Source organism: Ailuropoda melanoleuca, chromosome 1 (assembly GCF_002007445.2).
Source record: "Ailuropoda melanoleuca isolate Jingjing chromosome 1, ASM200744v2, whole genome shotgun sequence".
Classification (NCBI taxonomy): Eukaryota; Metazoa; Chordata; class Mammalia; order Carnivora; family Ursidae; genus Ailuropoda; species Ailuropoda melanoleuca.
In genome coordinates, this window is record NC_048218.1 from 82,926,072 (window position 1) to 82,952,909 (window position 26,838).

At 35.1% G+C, this 26,838-nt stretch overlaps 1 protein-coding gene across 4 annotated transcripts in view; it reads left to right on the forward strand.

Annotated features, from left to right (window-relative positions):
• Positions 1–26,838, forward strand: part of CCDC39 (coiled-coil domain containing 39) — a 39,964-nt gene that overhangs the window by 7,474 nt on the left and 5,652 nt on the right. For 2 of the 4 annotated variants that reach the window (XM_002912453.4, XM_034662401.1), the window contains 11 exons: positions 1,575–1,733; positions 2,488–2,580; positions 2,673–2,801; positions 6,072–6,263; positions 9,301–9,404; positions 9,938–10,070; positions 12,495–12,689; positions 13,596–13,760; positions 16,422–16,559; positions 18,963–19,171; positions 24,856–24,979. In XM_002912453.4, the coding sequence (XP_002912499.1) occupies positions 1,575–1,733; positions 2,488–2,580; positions 2,673–2,801; positions 6,072–6,263; positions 9,301–9,404; positions 9,938–10,070; positions 12,495–12,689; positions 13,596–13,760; positions 16,422–16,559; positions 18,963–19,171; positions 24,856–24,979 (1,641 nt within the window). The remainder of the gene's footprint in view (positions 1–1,574; positions 1,734–2,487; positions 2,581–2,672; positions 2,802–6,071; positions 6,264–9,300; positions 9,405–9,937; positions 10,071–12,494; positions 12,690–13,595; positions 13,761–16,421; positions 16,560–18,962; positions 19,172–24,855; positions 24,980–26,838) is intronic. The other 2 variants (XM_034662412.1, XM_034662407.1) reach the window with 2 other exon arrangements.

A 26,838-nucleotide genomic window follows, 5' to 3' on the forward strand; every position in this document is an offset into this window, starting at 1 on the left:
TTGTTCTTTCTTCTCTCACCAACTAACACAGATTTTTTTCTCTATGGGAAAGCCATTCATTAGTTTTCTGACATTTACTTACATTGTTTTTTGGACAATGAAAGGCATGCAGAGTTGTTATTTGAATGAAATGATAGAATGTTATATTTATTTTCCCACTATGCATTTACCAAATAGTCATTGAGCCACCACATGCAGAGTACCATACTGGCTGTCCGTTATGTGATACTAGATATAATTTATTCATAAGTATTATGTGATACTAGGCACAATTTGTTCATATATTTTTAAAAGGACACATTAAAAATTACTTTTAATATTGAGTTTCATTTTCATTCAAAATTTTTACCTTTCATATTAATTTATTAGCCTATAGCTCTAATATTAAACTACTGTAACCTCTTTTTCTCTTTTCCTTTGTTTTTAGTTGCCTGATTTGGGAGCTCTTTCCAAATTCAATTTTTCTCTTTACATGTGTGTATACATATAGAAATGCACATATATATGCATATGTATACACAAATACATATTTTATTATATTAATTTGTATTTATTTGCATATTGATCTGTTTTCTTTTAGGACTCTAGATTTGTTAAATGAATACATTTACAGAATTTTTGTTTTTTAGTTTCAGAGGTAGAATTTAGTAATTCATCAGTTGCATGTAACACCCAGGGCTCATTACAGCAAGTGCCTTCCTTAATGCCCATCACCCAATTATCCTTTCCCCCTACCCACCTCCCTCCAGCAACCTTCAGTTTGTTTCCTAGAATTCAGTGCCTCTTATGGTTTGCCTCCCCTCAATTTTCATCTTATTTTATTTTCCTTCCCTTCTCCTATGATATCTGTTTTGTTTCTTAAATTCCACGTATGAGTGAAATCATATAGTATTCGTCTTTCTCTGAATGACTTATTCATTTACAGAAATATTTTTATCTCCTTAACAACTGTATTTATTTCAATTAAAAGTACTTCCAAAATTTCCATAGAAGAGGCCTCTTAGAGGCAAGAATCTGATTGGAAATGGAGCTGAAGGGGACTTGACTTAGGCTTGAGTTAGCATATCAAGCGCATTATTTTTACTAAGATTGTATATCCAATCTCTAATATTAGAGATTGCTCTGGGGGACTTCCCCTGAAACCTTTTTTTTTCTTTAAAGATTTTTATTTTATTTATTTGACAGAGAGAGAGACAGCCAGTGAGAGAGGGAACACAAGCAGGGGGAGTGGGAGAGGAAGAAGCAGGCTCCCAGCAGAGGAGCCTGATGTGGGGCTCGATCCCAGGACCCTGGGATCATGCCCTGAGCTGAAGGCAGACGCAATCTTTGACTCAACTGCTGTTCTCAACTTTATATAATCGTTTCCCTTCTATTTTACAACTGAAGAATTAAATACAAATATGGTAGTTATATAATTGAAATATGGTGCTTTATATATATCTGGAAGTTGGGAAAGGGATAGGATTTCCTCTTTCCTTTTCAGTATGTTCTGTAGTATGTAATATGTTTTATTTTAGTTTGTGTAGTAAATAATATTTTGTGATCTCTCCCTGCCCCCTTTCTTTGGAAATTAGAATAACATATTTAAAACTACTCAAAAATTGGATGGTTTGAAATGTCAAATGAACTGGGACCAGCAAGCATTGGAAGCCTGGTTAGAAGAATCAGCTCATAAAGATAGTGATGCCCTCACTCTTCAGAAGTATGCACAACAAGATGATAATAAAATTAGGGTGAGAAATTATAAATTGTAGTCTTAGGTTTTCTCTGAATCTGTAGTATGTGAACCTTTTTACCTAGATTAGATTTGTAATTTGAAAGCCATAGTTCTTAAACTTTTTTTTGGGTCAGAGACTCCTTTGACAGTCTAATAAAGCTGAGGATCTTTTCTTTAGAGAAGTGACTATACTCACATACTCATAAAATTTTGCTGAAATTTTTATAGATCCTCTGAAACCCTCTGACCATGTAGGGACCCACAGACTCCAGGTTAAGTATCCTGATTGAAAAGAGTTTTCAAAAGTATTTCAGAGAAGAAAGTTTTATATTAGAATTATGTATAAGTAATTTGACTTCTTTTGTCTAAATAATAGTTTGAATGTAATATACAGTGTTTGTTGATTTGAGACTATAGTGCTATTATTTAATATTATAACCATTACTTAAAATCTACTTGTAAGTAAATGTGTTAATATGTAAGTATTATGAAACATACTGTTTTCTAATAGATTTAATACCAAATGCATTATTTTAAATGGCAAATTGTTTATTTTTTTCTAACTTACTTTAAAAAGTATTAAAGTCTTTTTAGAAACAATTGAGTTTTCATTGTGGCCCTTTAGGGTTAAAAGATTATGTATTATTTTGTAATTGTTTTATAACAAATAAGTGTATATCTGTAATATAGTAGTACTTAATGTGAGATATGCTAATAGCTTTTAAGTTAAGTGATCATTGTGAATATTTTTACATGCAACTACATCACAGGCACTGACTCTGCAATTAGAAAGACTGACTTTGGAATGTAATCAGAGAAGAAAGGTGCTTGACAACGAACTTACAGAGACTCTAAGTGCACAGGTTAGTTTAGTGAAGATTTTTATTTCTTAATTGTTGAAGGGATGTATGCAAAAGCACTTAAATTCACAAAAATGTTATTTGCTCTCTGACAGTTAGAATTGGATAAAGCAGCACAAGATTTTCGTAAGATTCATAATGAAAGACAAGAACTCATTAAACAGTGGGAGAACACAATAGAGCAGATGCAGAAGAGAGATCGAGACATCGATAAGGGTGCCTTGGTAAAGTAGTTGTTTAGTCCTTGCGTGTTCAACTGTGTTATTCTCTTTTGTATTTAACTCATTCATTTCAAATGTAACTCACATTGTTATTTGGAAATCACTTTTGTAGTAGGGTTCAATAGTTTTGATAAATGTTTTTCAAAGCTGACTCTTTCCATTTAGATATGTGATTTTATGAAGATTATGGTATTATAATGCTTAAGACTAGATCTTTCCATCTCTGAAATGTGTAACAAGAGAAAGTCAGTAGATAATGTTAGTGCAGTAAAACCAATGCTCTGACTTACACGTGGTTTTCCAAAGGTGCTTTGGATTTAATGTATGTGCTATTTGAAATAATCACTGGTGTAGGGAAATGAGTCTCATGGTTGGCCAAGAAACAAAAAGGGAGAGTCAGGAAAGAAACCTAGACTGTGATGAAATTTCACTTTTGAAACTGAGGCACTCATAGTAGGGTAGAAGCCTGGAAGGGAAGGAATACCACACCAATTAAACACAGACCTAGTGTTATCTTTTGCTACCTTCAGAGGTAATTTAGGAGACGTTTTTTTGGAAAATCATTAAAGGGCAAAATGGTGGTGAGTAAAAATGGGAAGATTAGGGGGAGTTGGGATGGAGAAGGAATTGAGGAAAGAAGGCAGATGCGAGGATATGTTAACTTCCATTCTGAGTCTACTCCACGGAAAGGCAAGCAACCTAGGTCATTGGGAGATTAGAATTCTCATATATGTATGAGGTTTACTTGCTATATGTGACTTATATGTAAACATATTATTCTTTTATTTTAAATTTTTGTAAGTAACCAACATTTTACCAACAAAATGGCCTATGCCTTCCTTAGAGGGACAAGGAAGAACCAGTCTTAACTATGAGTTCCTCTTAATTCTTAATGCTGATCTTGGTTTCAGGCATCAAGTCCTGACTGCTTCCTTGTGTAAATCAAGTGTGACAGATCCAAGATTGCAGATCCACAATTGCATTCTCATACAACCCCACAGCTAAATTGACTCAGCCTGCTGATTTGGCAGAATATACAACTTGTAGCTCTCTGGTCATATTCACTGTGGTTCCTTATGGACATCTCCTGGTTGTCTTTTTTGTAAGAGAATTGGGAGGTGCTAAGAAGTGCCTCCATATGTAGTGGTATGCTTCTAATTAGAGTGTTTAACAACTGGCTCCCATTTGTAGCATTTCTGATTTCTGTGGGGAACCTACTTCCATACCAATGTGACTCCACTCAATGCAGAGTTGAGAAGAGATGTGTCAGTCAGTGCTGGTGAGCCAGTGAGATCCAGTTCATACTAGGAGGGGATTTAATCTTTGGTCCTTTTCCTCCAAAGCAGTTCCTGCCTTCTTTATGTCTTCTTGGTAGGAATCTGAGCATATGAACCTGAAATTGCCTTCTTAAAAGAAACTTTTTTATTATATAGAAAAGGAAAAATATTTTTCTATAATGCTTTTATTCCAGTGTGGAAATTTTGGGGTATTACTATACTTATCAACATCACCTACAAAAAACTTAACTGTGAGTAGATAACACCATTAAAAAGTGTGAATGTTGAAGTAGGTATTTAATTATCTGTTTAAGTGGTAGAAAATCAATATAAGGCAGGAAGTTCTAGAATGATCATTTGACATATATAAACTTAGGATGTTTTGACATGTTTTTGGTTGAATGAACACAGTATATATATAGAATGTTACATTATAGAGTGTTAATTGTTATAGAGAACATGTGGGATTAAATAAATTTATGCTTTTTAAAATGTAATGTATTTCAGGGGTGCCTGTGTGGCTCAGTCAGTTAAGTGTCTGCCTTTGGTTCAGGTCATGATCTCAGGGTCCTGGGAATGAGCCCCAAGTCAAGTCAGGGAGCCTGCTTCTCCCTCTCCCTCTGCCCTTTGCCCTACCTCACTCCCCCACTGCCCTACCCCACTCCCTGCTTCTCCTCCTCCCTCTCCCTCTGCCCTACCCCACTCCTCTGCTCTACCCCACTCCCCTGCTCATGCTCTCCCTCTCTCAAATAAATAAAATCTTTAAAAAAATGTAGTACATTTCAGATATATATATATATATATATATATCCATTTAATATGCTAATATGTACAGTATTACATGCAGCACTTCTAAAACTTACTCATTTCAGAACATATACCCTCCCCCAACCCAATTTTCTGGGATTAATTGTTTGGTGGGACTCCATTTTGGAATTACATTTTAGGGTAAATTTTCCTTCTTCCTCCATTCCTCTAACATGTTGCCATCAACATCCCTTGTAAAAACCACATATGAGCTCTTTATTCCTGAGCTCTAAAATCTTCTTTGTTATACATTGCTTAAAAATTGAACCTCTTTAATATGGCAGTTAAAAAAAATTGAACTTTTTCACAATTGGGCCCTATCCTCTACCTTTCCAGCCTCATTCCTTTCATTTGTACCCACCCCTTCTTAATATATCCCCATTCCATCCCTGCCTTCCCTACACTTTAACCACATTAGAGTGTTTATGCATCTCCATGTACTTTTTTTAGGCCTAACTTAAAAGAAGCCTCTTAAGTGATGCCTTTTGATAATTCATCTTGGATAGACTTCATCATCTCTTTTTTCCCATGGTGCTATGTCCACATTTCAGTTACTACCTTGTATATTCTATTTATTTTGTATGTCCAAGACCAGCAAAAGGCCTGAGTGAAGACATTCCTATTGAAACCAATAACTAAAATATTATTCTCAAAAGATGAAAAGAACACTGGTACTGTGAAATATTTGGAAAAAAATAATTGAAATCCAACTTTCTATGTAAAAATATTCAACAGTGTTATATTTTTTAGACATCATCTTTTGTTTATAAATAAGCTTGATAATTTTCTTGTCTCTTTAGCAAAGTACCAGATGAAAGAAAACAAGATCTATAAAAAAATGAGCTTATAGATACTTATGTGTAACATATTTATACTTTGTTTTTATTCATATAAAAATAGACTCTCTCTCTCTTTCTCTCTTTTTTTTTTTTAAGTAGGCTCCATGCCCAGTTTGGAGCACAATGCAGGGCTCGAACTCACAACCCTGAGATCAAGACTTGAGCTGAGATCAAGAGTTGGATGCTTAACTGACTGAGCCACCCAGATGCCCCCAAAATAGACTCTCTTTAAAGAAAATATTGTCTTGAGAAGTTTTGATAAAGTACCAAATATAGAAAAATAAAAACTAAATTCCTTTTTGTTTTGTTCATTGTATTAAACATACATTTAACATATTTTTAAATCTTAGGCATTAGCAAGGATAAAGCAGGAAATAAGAGAAAAACAAAATTTGGTTAAAGAAAAGATCAAGTTTTTGGAAAGTGAGATTGGGAATAACACAGAGTATGAGAAGAGAATTTCTGTTGCTGATCGTAAACTTTTAAAATGTAGAACGGAGTATCAGTGTCATGAAACGAACAGAAATCAGCTGAAAGATGAGGTATGTCAACAAAAAGACTGGCTTTTGTGTTTGTGACAAATTACTATAAAAATAAGCATAAAAGCTCTCCTTTGATTAAGGAACTGCCTTCTAGTTCTTTTTTCTTCTGTCTCTTCATGTTGTGGAACTTTTAGGGTACTGCAGTTGAGCCCTGCTTGGTGAAAGCAAGAGGGGTGCCAGGTATATCACAGGGCTCCCCCCCCCGAGTCATACAGCACACAACTTGTCCGTCACATATGGAGTTTTGTAAATGATTTGAGGCAAAAGGCTCCCAAAATGTCTAGACCTGAAATCGTGATTGTAACTGGTAAATGGGTAGATGTGAAGGGGCATATTGACATTAGTAATAACCTGAAGTGTCTTTCCAGTGCTACACATGTGTGGTGATTTTGACACAAATTCTAGGTGGAGCTATTTGTTTAAGTTCAGTTTCTGTCCTTGTGAAGGGATAATATTTCAGTCTCGTAGTGACACAGTTTAGTCGTAAAATAACTTGAAACAGACAGAGAACAAAATTTCTCCTGCTTTGTTCTTTCCTCTTGTGCAGGCACACATGCCCAACTAGATTGTTCATAGGGAGTGTTAGTGATCACTTTAGTTAGCAGTAAAGGGATCTTTTTGAAATTTGTGTCTTGAGGCCACATTACCCGAAGTTACTGCTTTTTAGGCAGGAAATTGGAATATTGTAGAGCATTTCATCTACAAGTTGTTATACTTTTCATTTCTGATAAAGAAGGAAAGACTTTCTGTCCAAAAAGAATAATTACTTATGATCCTAAAAAAGCAAAATAAGCAAATTTCTTGCCTAAATTAAATGTCACTGATAATAGTTCATTCTTAAAATTTTTAAGTTTAAACCAATTGCATCAAAGAATGCAGGGATTCATTCAGTCATTCATTCATAATTCGTTTATTGAGATATAATTTCCATATAATAATTAACCCTTTTAAAGTGTATAATTCAGTGGTTTTTAATATTTCACAGAATGTACAGCCATCGCCACTATCTAATTTTAGACTATCTTTGTCTTTCAAAAAGAAACTCCTTAGCCATTAGCAATCATTCTGCTTCCGTCCTCCTACCCAGCCCTGGCAACTGCTAATCTCCTTTCTGTCTCTATGGATTTGCCTATTTGGGGCATTTCATATAAATGAAATGATATACTATGGGGCACTTAATGTCTGGATTCTTTCACTTACATGATGTTTTCAAGGTTCATCCATGTTGTAGCATGCATCAGTACTTCATTCATTTCTTTCCTCCAAATTTTAAAATTGAGATAAAGTAGGGGCACCTGGGTGGCTCAATCGGATAAACGTCTGTCTTCAGCTCAGATCATGATTCCAGGGTCCTAGGATCGAGCCCCACACTGGGCTCCCAGTTCAGCAGGGAATCTGCTTCTCCTTCTGCTCCTCCCCTGCTCATGTTCTTTCTGTCTTGCTCTCACTCTCTCAAATAAATAAATAAAATCTTTTTAAAAAATTGAGATAAGGTATACATAAAGTACAGTTTACCATCTTAATCATTTTCAAGCATACAGTTCAATGGTATTAAAAACATTCCTAATGAGGTGCACCTGGGTGGCTCAGTCATTAAGTGTCTGCCTTCGGCTCAGGGCCTGATCCCAGGGTCCTGGGATCGAGCCCCGCATCAGGCTCACTGCTCAGCGGGAAGCCTGCTTCTCCCTCTCCCACTCCCCCTGCTTGTGTTCCCTCTCTTGCTGGCTCTCTCTCTTTCTGTCAGATAAATAAATAAAATCTTTTTAAAAAATAAATAAATAAATTCCTAATGTTATGCAACCATCACCACCATCCATCTCCATAACTCTTTTCTTATAAAACTGAAACCACATACTAATTAAACAATAACTCCCCATTCCACCCCTCCTCCCAGCTCTTAGCAACTACCATTCTACTTTCTGTCTCTATGAGATACTGTAAGTCCTTCATATGCATGAAATCAGTATTTATCTCTTTGTGACTGGCCTATTTCATTTATTTCACTTAGCATAATGCCCTCAAGTTTTATCTATGTTGTAGCAGATGTCAAAGTTTTGTTACTTTTTAAGGCTGAATACTATTCCATTGTATGTATATATCACAGTTTGCTTCTTCGTTTATCTGTCATTGGACACTTGGGTTGCTGCCATGTTTTGGCTATTGTGAATAATGCTGCTTTGAACATGGGTGTACAATTATCTCAGAATTGCTGGATGCTAATTATGGTAATTATGTTTTTAATTTTTTAAGGAACCACCATACTGTTTTCTGTAGTGGCTGTACCATTTTATACTTCCACCAGTAGTGCACAAAAGTTCCAGTTTCTCCATTTTCTTGTCAACACTTGTTCTTTTCTTTTTTTCTTTTTTCTTTTTTTGGTGGTAGCCATCCTCATGGAAGGGTGTGAAGTGGTATTTCATTGTAGTTTTGATTTGCATTTCCCTAATGATTAATGCTGTTGAGCATCTTTTTTATGGGCTTATTGGCCATTAGTATATCTTATTTGGAGAAATGTTTGTTCAAGTCCTTTGCTCATTTTGGATCACTTTGGGGTTTTTTTTGTTGTTGTTGGTGAGTTTTAGAAATTATCTATATATTCTAGATATTAATCCCTCATCAGGTGTATGATTTGCAAGTATTTTCTCCATTTTGTGGACTGCCTTTTAACTGTGTTGATATTGTCTTTGATGCACAAAAGTTTTTATTTTGATGAAGTCCAATTTGCCTTTTTTTCTTTTGTTGCCTGTCATATCCAAGAAATCATTGCCAAATCCAATGCTATGAAGTTTTGCTCTATGTACCTTTAATGCATCTATGTAGGACTCTATAATGTGCCAGTAGCATGCAATAAGTCATTTAAAATGTAATATCAGATCAAAAAGAAAAACCGTTAATATGTATTACAGTAATAATACTGTATTTATGGGTGTGATGTAGGTTAAAAACTAACATGTTCAGAATAGAACTTTTCAAAAATGAAATTAATTTATAAGATGTAGAGTAAATATGTAATTTCTGTCTGTTAACTAATGAATAGCTGGATTCTTTAAAAGCCACTGTGAATAGGAGTTCCAGTGATTTAGAAGCTATAAGGAAAAATATTTCCAAAATAAAAAAGGACATTCATGAAGAAACAGCAAGGTAAGAAAAAAGATATTTAAATATGTTTATAGTTTTTGACTACTTCTATTTTTTTAAGATTGTACTTATTTATTTTTTTGAGAGAGAGAGAGAACAAGTAGAGGGAGGAGCAGAGGGAGAGGGATAAGATGCAGAGCTCAGTCTCATGAACCTCAGATCATGCCCAGAGCTGAAATCAAGAGTTAACTGGCTGAGCCACCCATACACCCTAGCTCTTGACTACTTCTAGAAAAATTATTAAATATTTAAGCTTTTGTTAAATAATTGTAAACTGATAGCTGCTAAATTATTAAACTTGAAAAATGTTTTTCCTGGGTTTTCTTTGTAAAGGCTTAGGAACAATATTTTTATGGCTTATTAAATATACATTTAATAAATATATAAGGTTTACAGAAAGGTAACAAAAAGGTAATAAAAAGGTTTATGGCAAAAGGAACCTTCAGGTTATATGAAGAAATCTTAGGATAAACTATTCCTTGTTTGTATTACTTTATAGACATGTTTTCTGTTTTTTCCTCATAAACTCTCTCTAGGTTACAGAAAATTAAAAATCATAATCAGATTGTAAGAAAAAAATTAAAGCAGATAACTGAGAAAACGATGTCTGTAGAAGAAAAAGCTACCAATTTGGAAGATATGCTAAGGGAGGAGGAAAAAAGTGTAAAGGTAAAATTTAGTTTTAGTTCTTAAATGGTCGCAGCGAATTTAGCAATAGTCAATTAGACTCTTGTAATCGGGGAATAGGAGGTCTTTTACGAAGCTCTGCTTTCTGGTGTGATCGCATTTGTAATCAGAATTTTGGGTTGTTTTGGACCCCCTTTTTGTGTGTGGCTTCCAGAGATCTTTCTGGCCTTCTCTCTTAAAGCTTCTACTTCTCCTTTTGCTTCACTTTTGGTGTTTGACTTGGATGTCTTCTTTCACAGGTAGCCCTCGGCCTGTGATCTCATGCCTTCCCAACGCCTGGTGTGTCTCTGCTTGTTATTCACATATATGCTCTTAAGTTGCAGATGTACCTTGAAAAATGCCCATATTTTAAAATTGATTTTTACCCTTACAGTTGGTTATCATTGTTTGTTTGTTTGTTTGTTTGTGATCAAATAACCCAATGGTCTGCATTCCTTCCCTGTGTTTCTTTGTCATTTATTATCTCTGACAGTCTGGTACCACTTATAAGTAAATGGACCTTAAGTGTTCTACTTTATCAACTCTTTGGTATCTTGGTAACATTTAGGCCAATTTTTGAAGAACTGGAAAAGGCTGGTTCATCATTTCCTCTTTGAAAACTTCAAAGTGACTTCTGTGACCTGACACTATTTACACTACTACTTGCTTTTACGCTTTTTCTGAGGGACAGCTGAAGACCATGGCAATATCCCCCATTTGCTAAACATCCAGTATGGTTTCACTTATATTTAGAGAGAATCAAGCTTCTTCAGTGGGCTGTTGAATGTTCAAAATCTCTGAATAATGAAGTCATGCAGCAGTCTTGACTTGAGTGGTATATGAGTCTGAATCACATTATTTTTAAAAAAAAGGTGTGTTTTTTTTTTCTCCTAAGAGCATGATTTTCTGTAGCACATGAAATGGGACAGTATTAGAACTTAATGGAAATCTGTAATGACTGAAATCCATGTGAAATAGACCTTTTGATGATGACATTAAAAACTGGTGACATTTTTGAAGAAATTAGCTTAATTGGAAAAAATGGGATTGGCAGCATGTGTGCTACTTATGCTGTAGTAGCGTTTTATTCATAATCTTGTTTTTTGTAGCTGTTGGTTTTTGTTTGTTTGGAAAAATCCTAACCCTGTATGTTTTGGATATGTATTATGTTATTCACCACCAAGCACCGACTTTAAAACTGCCAGGCAATCTTTGAGAAGGTCTTAAAACTAATGAAAGTTATCTATTATATTAAAAAGCATTTTAAAGATTATATTAGATTATATTTCTTAATTTGTCAAAATTTAAATGTGCCAATAACAGATTTTTTTTTTCATATTGAGGTTCATTGGTTGCCAAAAGGAAATATGCTTATCTGGGTATAAGAACACAAAGGGAAATTATTTCAACAATTAAAATATTAACTTTCAAGGTCTTGCTTGGCATGGGAGGTCTATTTGAAACCTGGAACACTTGGTCATGAAGCCCTGAGGTCAAGACAGATCTGCATCTTGAGAGATGAGCAGTGGGAATGGGGGAAAGGTTTCTGTTTCCTAGAGGGCTGCACATGTAGGGAGGCCAGCTAGAGATGAGGTGTGAATAAAGGTGCCAGTAGTGTGTTGGGGCCAACCCTTTCCAGCTCATAAGAGTTGAGAGTTAAATTTTCTGGAATTTTGCAAGTCAGTTGCTAAACATAGCTACCATTAAAAATTAAATTCTATAGACTTACAATTAAATACATAATATTCAAAACAAAATGATATGTATTCAGTACTCATCACTTACAAATTATTTTACTAGATTTTACTGTTATCTATTTATGCTCTTAAAATTACTTAAGATTACTAACATTTATTATATCTGTATAGTGGAAATGCTATGTAATGGTCTGCTACTGCAAATTTCTTCCCTACTCTGGCATTTAGTGGAATCATGTTAGTAGCTTGAGATTGGCCATAATGGGAATATTTATATGATGAAAATCAGCTTCTTTCCCCTAACCTCCCATTCACTGGAAAGCTGGTGGTTAAACATTTACCTGCTCCCCCTTGGATAGTGCCCAGAAGAAGGTGGGAGATTGAGCAATGTGATTTCTTTCCTGTAACACCTGCAAGACTGCAGCAAATTCTGTAAACTTAAAAGTTGTATGTCTCTGGTATATTTTATTTTCTAAGGAAACCAGTGGAATGGCCAAGTTCTAAGGTCAGGGTGACATGGTGTAGAATTAAGATGACAAATCAAGGTACTGGAATAGAGTAGACTAAGAAATGTTAGAGATTTGTTGAAATTGTGGGAAGGGCATTCTTATATTCTCATGGGCAAAAATGTTGGGGGGTTAATTTATGACTTCCCTAAATGATAATGTTCATATAATAAAACATTTCAAGGCATTATAATTTCATTGATCACTATTATTCTTATCATCAGGAAGTGGAAGTTCAATTGAACATAGTAAAAGATGTGCTATTTAAGAAAGTTCAGGAATTACAGACCGAGACAATGAAAGAAAAAGCTCTTGTATCAGAAATTGAAGGAACTCGTTCCTCTATAAAGCACCTCAACCATCAGTTACATAAACTGGACTTTGAAACCTTGAAGCAGCAAGAAATTATGTACAGTCAGGTAGATGTTAATCTTATGAATGTCTTCCATATTGATTTGTTATAGTTGTGATGGTCAGGATACTACAGTGTCCTGAAAAAACAGAGATTTTTAAAGCACTCTTGGGGGGATAGACATGCTGAAATGGGATATCATGTTTGGTCAGTAGTAGGGTAAGGGAGCCTTAAAAGCTATTTTTTTCTTGATCTGAAATAAACAGATAAAACTCTAGTGAGGGAAACCATGCTTTAAAGGAAGCTGGGGCAATTGGGCCTGGAGTAAAACAAAACAAGGAGTGGGCTATCTGAAACCTGGAAAGACTATATGTTGAGTCTTAGTCGTGCAAACATGGGCTTCCCTACCCCAACCCCTAGACTAATAGTTTAAAAGCACTTTAGAAGTTTTTCCTTATTTGTTCCATTTATATATTCTGTCTTATGTTAATTCTTTAATATCATCCCTCGATACCTCTTAATTTACTTGTCTAATGTAGTCTTAGTTTCTCAAAATTACAGATGCTGAAGTGTTATTTTAAAAATAGTTTACTGGAAGTTCATCATATTTGAGCCATTCATGGCTAACAATTTGTGACTTCTTTTGTGTCCCTTAGAAAATGTGCCCTCAGAAATCCATGTCTATGTAAATCCAGTGGATTTACTGAGGTTCCATCCTAGTAGTATGGTAAATACCCTCCTAGCTGACTTCTTATATTTTCAGAAGATTACTTACTTTTATGTCACTGTCATGTGCCTTAATTGTTGAAGAATAGTTTGCTGTTTCTCTGCTTAGAGTTAAGAAGGATTTTGTACTATAAATTACTGAAGAATTAAAGTGGCTTTAGTAAATGATGACACTTAAGACTAAACTTTAAGAAATGGTTTTAACTGTTTGTTTCTCCTTACTATGTGTTTTTAAAAACTGTAACAGGATTTTTACATTCAACAAGTGGAACGCCGAATGTCACGGTTAAAAGGAGAAATTAATTCAGAAGAAAAACAAGCTCTTGAAACAAAACTTGTTGAACTTAAAAAGACATTGGAAGAGAAAAAATCTACATTTGGCATTTTGGAAACACAGATCAAGAAGCTTCATGTAACTTAGCCAAAATACTTTTGATGCTTCAAGTATCCTAGCCATTAGTCGTTCTGTTTTAAGTCAACATAGTCCTAAGACTTTACTTTGGATAGGATGATTGCCAAGCTACCTGCATATGTAACAAATGTATGAACTAATGTTCATGTTTTATACTGACTATGAGAATATAACATTACCATTGATTATGCACTTACTATATGCTAAGTGTATTACATGCCTGTAGTATTTTATCTCATTTAATCTTTATCAGTGTCTTGTGAGGGAGATATTGCTTTTGTCACAGATTAAAGAACTTGTCCATGGTTACACAGCTAGCACATGGAGAGCTAGGATTTGATCCCTGGCCCATAGGACTTCAAAATACTCTTTAAATAGTATATGATTTAAAACATTGATAAACTCCCATTTTTCTGTTATGTTTTTGACAGAATAACTTGATTGCCCTTTATCTTTGAAATGACCTTTATAGGTCATCTATTGTATTTCATATATTTATTTGGTTACAATATTTTGAATGACTCTATTTTGTTAATAAGGTGAAAATGTTCTTTCAGTATTATAATGTTTATGGTCATAGAAAACCTATGTTAGGGGAACCTATGTAATATAAATCCTATGTTAAAGTTTAACTGGAGAGTAAGAGTGAAGATCATAGACCTGAATGGGATGAGAACCCCAGAGGATTTGTGTCATTTACAGTTTGAAAGGCTTGTGATGAGTGTCCTCTAGTGGTTGTAAGAAGAATTCCCTGAATTCCTTTAGGACTGTAAAGGTGAAAGGGAGCTCTTTTTTAAATTAATTATTATTTTTTAAATTTTAAGATGACAAAATTTTGGTTTGGAGTAGTTTGTAGCCTGAAGAAATTTTAAAAAACTGTTTCCTTAGCTTTGTGGAAAAGAACACATGTTTTGGAATCAGAAACAACCGGTTCTGAATATCAAGGTTTTACAGTACTGCTACTTCAACTTTTCTAAGCCCTAGTTAACTCATCTATTAAATGAAAGAAAATATTTGATATTATTTTAGGGAGTTTGGGGAAATTAGAAGTAGTATGTATCTTAACACAGCACATGAATGCTACAGAATGATAGGAGGGTGACATTTGTATGCTAGCATGTTTCTTGACCCTGGTGTGAATTGTGTCTATTTTGCTGTGTGGGAAGTTATACAGTTATACAGTTGACTCGTACTTATGCCTATCCCAACTCTGGTTTTGACAAAGAGATAAATAAATTAAAAGAAATGCAACTGAAGTGTTAAAGATATCAAAGCTAGTTAACCTAATGAAGGTCTGCTCTTCTCAGTAGTACCATGAGACTGTGAAGTCATTCTGCATTAACCTCTCCATGCCATTCCATCTCCTATTTTGCATAATAGAAACTAATTCTTTCTGGTTGAAAATCACCTTAAGTTAAAACTTTTTCATTCTAAAAGTTAATTTTATGAAATCACATCTTTACACACACACAAATTCCTCTCCTTATTGTCTTGCTGCAATCTTAGGTCTTGATACCTAAGAGAAATACAGGCAATGAGAGAGGCATAGGAAGGAGGGAGAGAGTAAGAGAGAGTAAAAGACAGGGGGAGAGGAACAGAACTAGATCCTGGAACTAGAAAGTTTTTGCTTTAGGTACCCAGAGGGAACTAAGAGCACCAACCTTGTTCTGAGGTCTGGGTGAATGGAGACATGTAGACTGTTATAAAAGTAGGAAACTGATATCTGGGTATGTGTGACGTATTTATGCATCTGATGGAATTAGATCTTTTCTAGCATTTTTATCTCTACCAACATGTGAATATGCATATAATTAAATAATAGTAAGAATTCATGACACTTTTTTAAAAATATTTTTTTATTATATTATGTTAGTCACCATAGAGTACATCCCTGGTTTTTGATGTAAAGTTCAATGATTCATTAGTTGCGTATAACACCCAGTGCACCATGCAATACGTGCCCTCCCCACCACCCATCACCAGCCTATCCCATTCCCCCACCCCCCTCCCCTCTGAAGCCCTCAGTTTGTTTCTCAGAGTCCATAGAAAATTCATGACACTTTTATGTGTCAAACACTGTTGTGATACTCTTTGACAGTAACATCTTTAATCCTCACACCAGCCCAGGGAGGTGTAGATAGTGTCATCTCCATTTTAGAAATGAGGAAACTAAGAAAGAGTCGGTTGCCCATCAGGGTCAGATGACTAATATGTAATTAAGGACATCTGATTCTAGAGCTTGTACTGTTAACCAAAACCCTAGGCTTTTCTAGACTGTGAAGGTTTTTGCCTTCTGTGACTTGGGTTGAATCAAATAATGAATTTAAAAGGTGAGCTGTGTACTGAACCAATGCTTGGCTTCCTCCTCATATTTCTCCCCATAAGTGGCAATCACCCAATAATTCAGGTCAAACTGTACATGATATTTCCCAGAATTATTGGACCTAAACCAAATCCAAAAAATCAATAGGTGATAAAAATGAAAATGTTTCTATGTGAATATCTACATGTATTATATTAAAAACATTAGAGCATGAAGAGTGAGATTTAAAAATCCAATTATAAATATTCAATGGAGCATATAATTTAATGTAAGATATGTTTAATACTATGTATTTAATATTTTAAAATATGCATTTCACTTCTTTTCCCTTTTTATAGAATGATCTTTATTTTATGAAGAAGTCAAATAGTAAAAATTATGATGAAAAACAGTTCCTCATGACCAAAATAAATGAACTAAACCTTTTCAATGACAGATCAGAGAAAGAACTTAATAAGACCAAAGCTTCGAAACAGGTGCAGTAAAATCATATGTGTATGTAATATTAAAAACCACATTTTAGGGGCGCCTGGGTGGCACAGCGGTTAAGCGCCTGCCTTCGGCTCAGGGCGTGATCCCGGCGTTATGGGATCGAGCCCCACATCAGGCTCCTCCGCTATGAGCCTGCTTCTTCCTCTCCCACTCCCCCTGCTTGTGTTCCCTCTCTCGCTGGCTGTCTCTATCTCTGTTGAATAAATAAATAAAATCTTTAAAAAAAAAACAACAACCACATTTTAATGGTAATTACAGAAATTTTTAAAAATATACCAAATTATAAGGATGAAAATAAATCACTATATACAAGATAAAGTGTTAAAGTTATAATATTTCCTTCTAGTTTGAAGAAAATTAGCTTTATAATTAATATATTATATTAATATATATTATTTTTAAAAATTTTAAATATACTATTTCCATGTATGTCTGCAAACATTAAATATTAAACATCAAATATTCTTTAAAAATTATTTTTAAAGGCTTCTTACAATTTATTGCATGCAAGTTACCATAATTTATTTTACTATCTCCTGTTTTTCAGATATGTGTTTATTTCTAATGTTTGGTTATTCTAAATAGTACTGCCGGGCATCTGCCTGGGTCAGTCAGTGGAGCATGTGACTCTTGTTCTCATGGTCATGAGTTTGAGTCCCATGTTGGGTATGGAGCCCACTTAAAAACAAATATACCATGCATATATATCATTGCATATACCATGCATATATATCATTGCATAGTTATTCAAAGAGCTAAGGAAAATTTCTAATTGTATAATTATGGTCCAAAAAGAATGAATATTTTCAGTGTCTTGAAACTATTTTCCTTTTTTTTTTAAAGATTTTTTTTTATTTTAGAGAGCATACACAAATAGGGGAGGGGCAGAGGGAGAGAGAGAGACTCTTGCAAGACTCCACGCTGAGCAGGGACCTCCACACAGGGCTTGATCTCATGACCCTGAAATCATGACCTGAGCTGAAATCAAGAGTCGGGTGCTCAACTGATTGAGCCACCCAGGTGCCCCCAAACTATTTTCAAGCCAAATTGTTTTCTAGAGGGTTCATTTAATACTCCCACCAGCAGTGTGTAAGCATTCTATTTTACTCCCCACCAGTAAGGCTGGATATTATAATTTATAAAATTGTTGTAAATTTGATGGGCAAACACAGTATTTCATTGTTTTAGTCTATATTTTTTAAGTTGGTGACCCGTGAAAACATTTCATGTTTAAACATAAAATTTAAAATACTTGTTTAAATAAAAATGTTTAGGAGTGCCTGGGTAACTCAGTGGTTTAAGCATCTGACTTTTGGTTTTGGCTCAAGTCATGATCTCAGGGTTATGGGATCTCGCCCTGTGTGGGCTCTGCACTGGGCATGGAGCCTGCTTGGAATTCTCTCTCTCTCTCTCTCCCTCTGAGCCCCCCCGCCCCCCCGCCCCCAGCCACTTGTGTGTGTTCTCTCCATCTCAAAAAAATGTTTAAACATTTTTTTCCTATAAGTTATATTCTGTAATCTTTCTTTTTTGGATTTCTAGTTTATTATCTTGGCCCATATTTCCATGAGAAGGTTTATATTTTTTTAATTGTTTTGCAAAAGAGCTTTATGTGTAAAAATATTAACTCTGTCATAAATATTGTCAATATTTTTTCCATTTATCTTTAAATTTTTATTCAGTTTTTTGACATTAAAAACTTTTTTTAACATCAAATATTTGTTTTTCCCTGCATAATTTTTATACTTAGAAACTTTTTTGTCATACTAAAAACCAAACGGATGTTACTATGTCAGTAACTGCATTGGTTTTATCTCCTACATTAAGTATTTCATTAATCTGTAATTTATTTTTGGTACATTTGAGATGTAGGCATCTAATCTTTTCTCCAACTGAAAAGTTATGTTTTGAAATTAATAAAGTCTTATGTTCTGGAGTGTTTGTTTCTGGGCTTTCTATTCTGAAAATTGATCTATTTGTGTACTCTTGTGTCAGTACTCTATCCAATGCTGAATTGTTTAGAATAAAAACGTATATACATTATTTTATGAGATTTAGTTTAGAATATGAAAATTTCATCCATAGGGCTATATATATTTCCTGGATTGTAAGTTTCAATTTTGAGAATAAATTCTTCCTTTTTTTTTTTTAGTAAAACTTAATTTCCATTGAATTATAATAAACTTGGAATAAACCCTTTTCTTAAAAAGTGAAGAAAAACCAAGAGTCATCACTCAGAGCAATCTAAATTTAATACTAGTTATCTTGGTCAGTGGTCAAATTAGAAAAAGTTGTATTTTCAAGTTTGACTTTCGTGGCAGTAAAAAAAATATTTTGGTTTGGGTATAACAGTATTATTTCGGCATCTGACAATTTTGTTATGTTGATAGGATTTGATGATAGAAGACAATCTTTTAAAACTTGAAGTTAAACGTACTCGAGAAATGCTTCACAGTAAGGCAGAAGAAGTACTTTCTCTGGAAAAAAGAAAACAGCAATTACACACAGCTATGGAAGAACGAATGGAAGAAATTAAGGTTCACAAAACAATGCTTGTATCACAAATAAGATATATTGATCAAGAACGGCAGAACATAAGGTAATAATTCGAGTTTTAAAATACTGCTAAAATTTTTTGGAAATGTAAGGGTGATATCAGAAGAACTGACTTGGATTATCACCCTTTTTTTTACTTATTTGAAAAGGCTTTTAACCTATTGGACACATTTTAGTCATAAACCTATGGTTTTTCCTCCCTCTTTCCTTTGGATAACTCCTAATTCTTTAGATTATCCCTTTTGCAGTGAGATCACTAATTCCCTTGGAACTGGTTTTCGAATATGTTTTGTGGTAAGATTTCAATAACATGCTTCCCCTTATGGCTACATTTATTAAAACAATTTTTCCCTAGGGATTTTGCATATCTTTTATAAAAAAGATTTATTCCTGGCTACATGTCACTTTTTATGTAATTTAATTAATTAATTAGTTAATTTCTTATTTGAGAGAGAGAGAAAGCACGGGTGGGAGGAGGGGCAGAGGGCGAGTGATAGAGAATCTTAAGCAGGCTCCATGCTCAGTATAGAGCCTGATGTGGGGCTCGATCTCAGGACCCTGATATCATGACCTGAGCCAAAATCAAGAGTTGGATGCTCAACTGATTGAGCCACACAGGTGCCCCTACATGCTGCCTTTTTTTTTTAAAAAAAATATTTTGTTTATATGAGAGAGAGAGAGCACAAGAGGGGGGAGTGTCAGAGGAGAAGCAGACTCCCCACTGAGCACAGAGCCTGATGTGGGGCTTGATTCTGGGACTCCAAGATCATGACCTGAGCTGAAGACAGTGGCTTAACCAACTGAGCCACCCAGGTGCCCTACATGCTACTTTTTAAAATGTTTCTGTCAATGTTATTTCCTTTTAAGTCATTTCATTTTTGGTTTGTTGCTAGCATTATAGAAATACAGTTGATTTCTGTATGTTAAGAATCCAGCAACTTTGCTTAAACTCTTATTAATTCTGACAGTTGATCTCTAGATTCTAATTTCTAGGTATTTCATTCACATCAATTACAAATAACAGTTTTGTGTCTCCCTTTTCAGTCTTTCTTTCTCTTGCTTCACTGTCCTTGTTATCTGACCTCCAGGTCAGTGCTGACTGGCAGTGTGATTGCAGGTCCCCTGGTCTTGTGCCTGATCTTGAAGGGAATCATTTTATTATGAATTGTAGACTTTTTTGAAATACCCTTTATAATATCAAAGGAGTGCCCATCTATTTTCATTCTTTGCTAAGAGGTTTTTTTTTAATTTGTTTCATCAGAAACAGATGTGGACTTTTGTTACATGCTTTTTCTGCATTCATTGATATAATGTAGCTCCTTCAGTCTGTTAATATAGTTAAATATATTGATTAATTTTTCAACATTAAAACAACATTACATTCCTGGATAAACAAAACTTGTCTATCACATATTACATTTTCTATATATCTAGATTTTGTTTGATGATATTTGTATATAGTTGTCACATCTGTGGTTATAATTCTCCTTTCTGTATTGCCCTTGTCAAGTTATCAGGTTATTAAGGTTATGTCAGCTTTCATAGAACAATTTTGTATGTTTTTTACTTTCCTATAGTCTGGATAAGTTTGTTAAAGTGTAGTATTGTATCTTTCTTGGATTTTCAAAGATGTCCAGGCCAGTCATCAGAGGCCTGGACTTTTTTGAAGATTTTCAACTGTTCGTTCAATTTATTGATTGGTTATAGGACAATACAGATACTGTATTTCTTCTTGAGTCAGTTTTAGTAAATTATATTTTTCCTTAGGAAAAAATTTCCACTTCATCTAAATTTTCAGTTCTTGCCATTAAGTTGTTCACAATATCACTTTATTATTTGTTTAATAGCTGCAGTGTTTGTAGCTTTTCATTCCTGATATTGGTTATTTGTGACTTCTCTTTTTTAGGTGGGATAAGTCTTGCCAGTAACTAATGAATTTTATTACTCCTTGAAAAGAAACAATGCTTGTTGATTTTTTTCTATTGTGAATCCATTTTCCATTTTGTTTTTATTATTTTTATTTAGTTATTTATTTATTTATTATTTATTTATTTATATATTTATTTATTTATTTTAGATAAAGAAAGTACAAGTGGGGGGAGGTTAGAGGGGAAGGGAGAGGGAGGGGGAAAGAATCTCAAGCAGACCCAGAGTCAAGCCTAGAACCTGATGCAGGGCTTGATCTCATGATCCTGAGATCATGACTGGAGCTGAAACCAAGAGTTGGATGCTTAACTGACTGAGCCATCCATGCACCCGGTTTTCTTGCTGCTCTCACATTTACTATTTTTTCCTTCTATTTTTGTGGATTTATTTTGCTGTGCTTTAACTTTTTGAGATAGATGCTTAGCTAATTATAAATTTCAACTTTGAAGGCTAAATATTAGTTTAGCAATATCCCACACAATTTTCTATAAGGGCCAAATAGTAAGTGACATAGGTTTTGTGGGCCATATGGTCTCTGTTGCATCACTCAACTCTGCCATTGTGGAGTGGAAGCAGCCATGGATAGTATGGAAAATTTTTCTTTAGATCAGGGAAATATTTTTCTATTAGTTCTTTAATTTTTTTCTCACACCACTCTCTGTTTTCTGCATTTGTTGCTCATTTTTAGAGGATGTTGGTCTGTCTCCTGGTTTTTTAACTAGACTCTCATTTTGAATTTTCTGTTCTTTTTATTCCACTTTTTAAGGTATTCTCATTCTCTCTCTCCCTAGTTTCTTCCTTTCTGCCTCCTCTCCATTCTCTGTCCCCCTTTCTCTCTAGATTACCGATTAATCTTTCTTATTTACTACTATTAAGTTGAGACGGGGAAACTATTTGCAAGGACTTTTGTTCTTTCATTGGTCCTTTCTTTTCATAGCAGCCCATTCTTGTTTATGGATAGTTTTGGATCAACATCCTCTCATCTTTTAGAGATACTAGAATACTCTGGAAGTTCTCTTCAATCCCATGCATTATTTTTGTTTCTCTTAGGATGTGTTCTGTGTTTGCTGATTTTGTTCTTTTCATTCATGCTGTTAACTTTCCAAAATGTCTGATAGTCCTTGGCTTTCTGTTATATTTAATAACAAATGCTTAATTAATAATCATGGTGATTGATATAGCAGCTGGTATGGGTTTCTTCTGCAATTAGGTAGATCTTTTTCTCCAACTGGTCTCTCCTCTAAATGGGAGGGCTGCTTGTGGGCACTGGGCTAATTTGCCCCTTAATGAGCATAAGGAGTTTGCTTCTTAAGGAGTTTATTTTGGGTGATAAAGACTTTATTTTCTTCATGGATGGAACTTTGTTTTTTATTAACCTCCACTGTTGTGAGTGCCTGGAATTATATCATGCCCTTTTTTACTTTTTTCTCCAGCTCCAACATATAATGCTAGGAACTCTGGTTATTTGGGGGATTATCATTGGAGGATAAATAATTCCTGCCAACATTTCTATAAACTTTGAGGGGTTGGAGAAAGTGGTCCAGATGTTCTGTAGACAGTCCTTTCATTACTTACCTTAATAGTAGCCTCAGAGATCACTCTTGCTCTTTTTATTTCTTATTTCTGGATTTGAATTTTCTCCAGACTTCTTTGGTGAATCATGGCTCTTATATCTGCATTAATAATTTTCTGTCTGTATCTCCATTCCCCCCCACCCCCCGTCAATCAAATCCCATTAGTTTCCCATTTTTTTCATGAATTCATGACAAAATTGTGTCTTTCTCTTTCCCAGAGCTGTGGTGTTTTTTTTTTTTTTTCCTCCTTTTATTCTTTTCCAGTTTTGGAAGAAGAGAAGTACTTGTGCTCAGTCCACCATCTTAAGCTGGAAGGCCAACAGGTCTTGTCTTTTACAATCATATAAAGGATAACTAAATATTTTTTGTTGATGTCACAGTAATACTTAAAAATAAGCAAAGCCATAACTTCTGTTACTTAATATATTTTACCACCAAATTTTCTTTAGGAGTAGGGAACCTGGTAGGTTGAAGATTTCTTTTCACCATGGTTGGATAGTACACTTTCATAAGGTTGTAGTAGACAAATGACTCACTCTTCATGTTTCCATACATATATTAGCATTATTAGTATAATTATAAAATAAGTTTTTAAAAGTTCATAAAATATAAATTTACCAGAATGAAAGGAAAAAATAATCAGCAGAGTAAAAAATCTAAATCTTGAGAGACAGTTATTTATGGGTTTCTCATATTTCTGTATGTCTTACAAGTAATGGTACTAACTTTCCTGTTCTAGGCTATCTTGTTAAAAATTTTTGGCAAAAAACACATAACGTAAAATTGACCATATTAACCATTTTTAAGTGTACAGTTCAGTAATGTTATTAGTGTATTCACATTGTTGTACAATAGATCTCCAGAACTTTTTCATTTCCTGAAACTTAAACTCTATACCCTCTAAACACCTACCGTCCATTCTCCCCACCCCCAGCCCTTGGTAACTACCATTTTTTCTGTCTGTATGAATTTGACTGCTTTAGATACTTCATGTAAGTGGAATCATGCAGCATTTGTCTTTTGTGACTGGCTTATTCCACTTAGCATAATGTCCTCAGGTTCATCTGTGTAGCATGTGATGCAATTTCCTTTTAAGGCTGAAGAATATTCCATTGCATGTATATACCACATTTAGTTTATCCATTCATCCGTCCATGGATGTTTGGGTTGCTTCACCTCTTTGCTATTATGAATAATGCTGGTATGAACACTGAGGTGCAGAGATTTCTTCAAGTACCTGCTTTTGCTTTTTTTGGCTATCTAACTGGAAGTGGAATTGCTGTATCATATGGTAGTTTTATTTGTAATTTTTTGAGGAACTGCCGTACTGTTTTCCCTACTGGTTGCATCATTTTACAGTTCCACCAATAGTATGCAAGGGCTACAATTTCTCCACATTATTGCCTGTACTTTTTTAAAGATTTATTTATTTTTTTATTTTAGAGAGAGATCACGAGAGTGCAGTAGTGGGGGGAGGGGCAGAGGAGGGAGAGAATCTCAAGCAGACTCCCCGCTGAGAGCCCCCAGAACACTGAGATCATGACCTGAGCTGAAATCAAGAACTGGCAGCTTAACCAACTGAGCCACCCAGGCGCCCTTTCAATACTTGCTTTTCTTTCTTTTTCTCTTTCTTTCTTTCTTTTTCTTTTTCTTCTTTTTCTTTTTTATAGCTACCCGAAGGCTATGAGGTAATATCATATTGTGGCTTTAATTTGCTTCAAACTATCTTTTAAACGATGTTCAGATAGTCAATAGCCTTGGAAGCTAGAGGTGGTATCCTCTTGCTGGAGTAGGTTGGCTATATTTGCTTCGTTCCCATGATAAGATATTTGGATTACCTAAGCTTGAGGTTCCTCAGCTGTGATATAACTGTGGTGTATGTAACATCCACTTGAGCCCCTTCTCACTTGCATGGGACTTTGAGAGCTCTGCAAACAGGAAGCTCATGCTACTTGGTGTACCATGAATGACAAAGTCCTTTTTCTTTGACCTAGGAATCTTGTGTCTTCTGCCAATATCCATGAAACTATGGCAGCCTAACTTCTTAGCTTTCAAATAGGGTGAAACCCGATACGCTTCCCACTAATTATAAAATTGAAAAGTGAAAACATATTTAACCTGTTTGAATTCAGTATTAATAAAAATGTCTTATATAAGAACACTGTAGTCCTTTAAAAATAAGTATGTTATTTGTTTTTCAGTGTTTTTCTTTTTCTTTCCACATTAGTGCTGAATTTCATGAGAGGCTAGGTAAAATTGATAAGCTGAAGAATAGATATGAAATTCTTACTGTTGTTATGCTGCCTCCTGAAGGAGAAGAGGAGAAAACACAGGCCTATTATGTGATAAAGGTAATCTTAATTGATTCATAGTTGTGATAAAGTATCTTTTTCTGCTCTTTGTTAACCAAATGGCTTTTTTTTTTTTTGCCATGCAACTTTAATTTCATAGAGCCCTTGCAGCTACTGCACTTGATTAGGGCCGTAAAACATCAGTTGTTAGGTGGAGGTATTGAAGCTATTATTATTTTTTGAAGATTTATTTATTTGAGAGAGAGAGTGCGGGCATGCACAACAGTGCATGAGAGGGTGGAGGGGCAGAGGGAGAGGGAGAGAATCTCAGGCAGACTCCGTAGTGAGTGTGGAGCTGACGTGGGGCTCGATTGCACAACCCTGAGGTCATGACCTGAGCTGAAACCAAGAGTCAGAGGCTTAACCAACTGAACCACCCAGGCGCCCCCTGAAGCTATTATTTTTTATACACCTCAAGTCCATGAGGTCAAAGAGAGAGGTCTGGACTGCTCTTTGATACCTTTTTTTTTGGCTATCGTTTGTGTTGTCATTTTCCCTCATTTATTCAAGATTCAAAATCTGTTTTTCCCTAAGACCTGCTGTCACTTTCCATGTCTTTAGTATTCATGTGATAAGGTGTTCAACACCTCAGGCTTAAGGCCTTACTTCTCTATAGCCATCCGCTCTTATGGCTACACCCTAGACCGCATCATCGCCTGGACCTACACTGCCTTTGCAATCTCACTCTCCAATATACCAGTGCAGCTCTGGTACGGCAGATATCTAGAGGAGGAGGCCTGTTCCTTTGCCTTCATATCAGATGGGAGAATCTGCTCTGTTCTGATGTTTGAGATTTGTCTGCCATTTCATCTTTACCTAGTAACCCCTGAGGGAAAATGGAGAAGTGATCAGCACTGGATGCATTTCCCTTCCTGAGTACTGCCATATGTAGAAACTGAACAGGTGTGATTTCCTTTACACAGAGGTCTGCGAACTTAAGATACTAGAAAGGAGTGTGGAAATTTTAACTCATTTTTCCTCTGTCATACACTGATGGGAGTGGGAAGATCTCCCAATTCACACCTTTAGAGGATGGCCCTTATGGACAGATCTTCCCTTTCCTTTGACTTGTACTTAATCTTCCAAATTTCCTTCTGTAGCCCTTCTTTGAGTGTGCCCCTAACACATACACTGAGTGTGATATGCCTGCCACTTTGCCTCAGGAAATTCCACCAACCTACATGAGAAATGAATCCCAGCTCTCAAACCGTTCTTGTAATTCACCGGTCTGTAGTACGTCAGGTTTCGACCTGATACTAACAAGACTTACCTCCTCTCAGGTTTTAAAGGTTCCTGAGGGGTGAAGGGTAGGCTCTAGGCTGTTCAGTGTTGGGAAGAAGGTAGATGTTACAATTCCAGTTAAGTTTCTCTTTCAATAAGGGCTGTGATGTTACCTAAAAGCTCTGGTGTTAGAGTGCCTTTGTCCATATCTGGGTTCTATCACTGACCAAGTAGGTGACTTGAATAAGTTACTTAACCATTTTGGGGGCTTAGTTTCCTCACTTGCAAAATGTGGATATTATTACTTTTGTTGTGAGAAATAAATGAAGAAATATATGTCAAACCCTTAAAGAGTGTCTGGAACAGAATGAGCCCTCAGTAAACGTTAGCTGTCGTTATTGTTATTGCTGTGATGATGATGATGATGACGATGCATCCTCTTCTCAGGAAAACAGGCAGATTTTATGATGAAAAGAATGTGTCTTCTGTTCACAGTAAAGTTGCTGGATAAATGTCAGCATAAGGGATATGTGAGATGAATTGAGGTGATCAGTTATCTTCCCAGTTTCCTAATGACACTCTTCACTTTCCATCCTTTCTAGGGTCTGCAGTTTCCTACATTATTCCATTTTTCATTA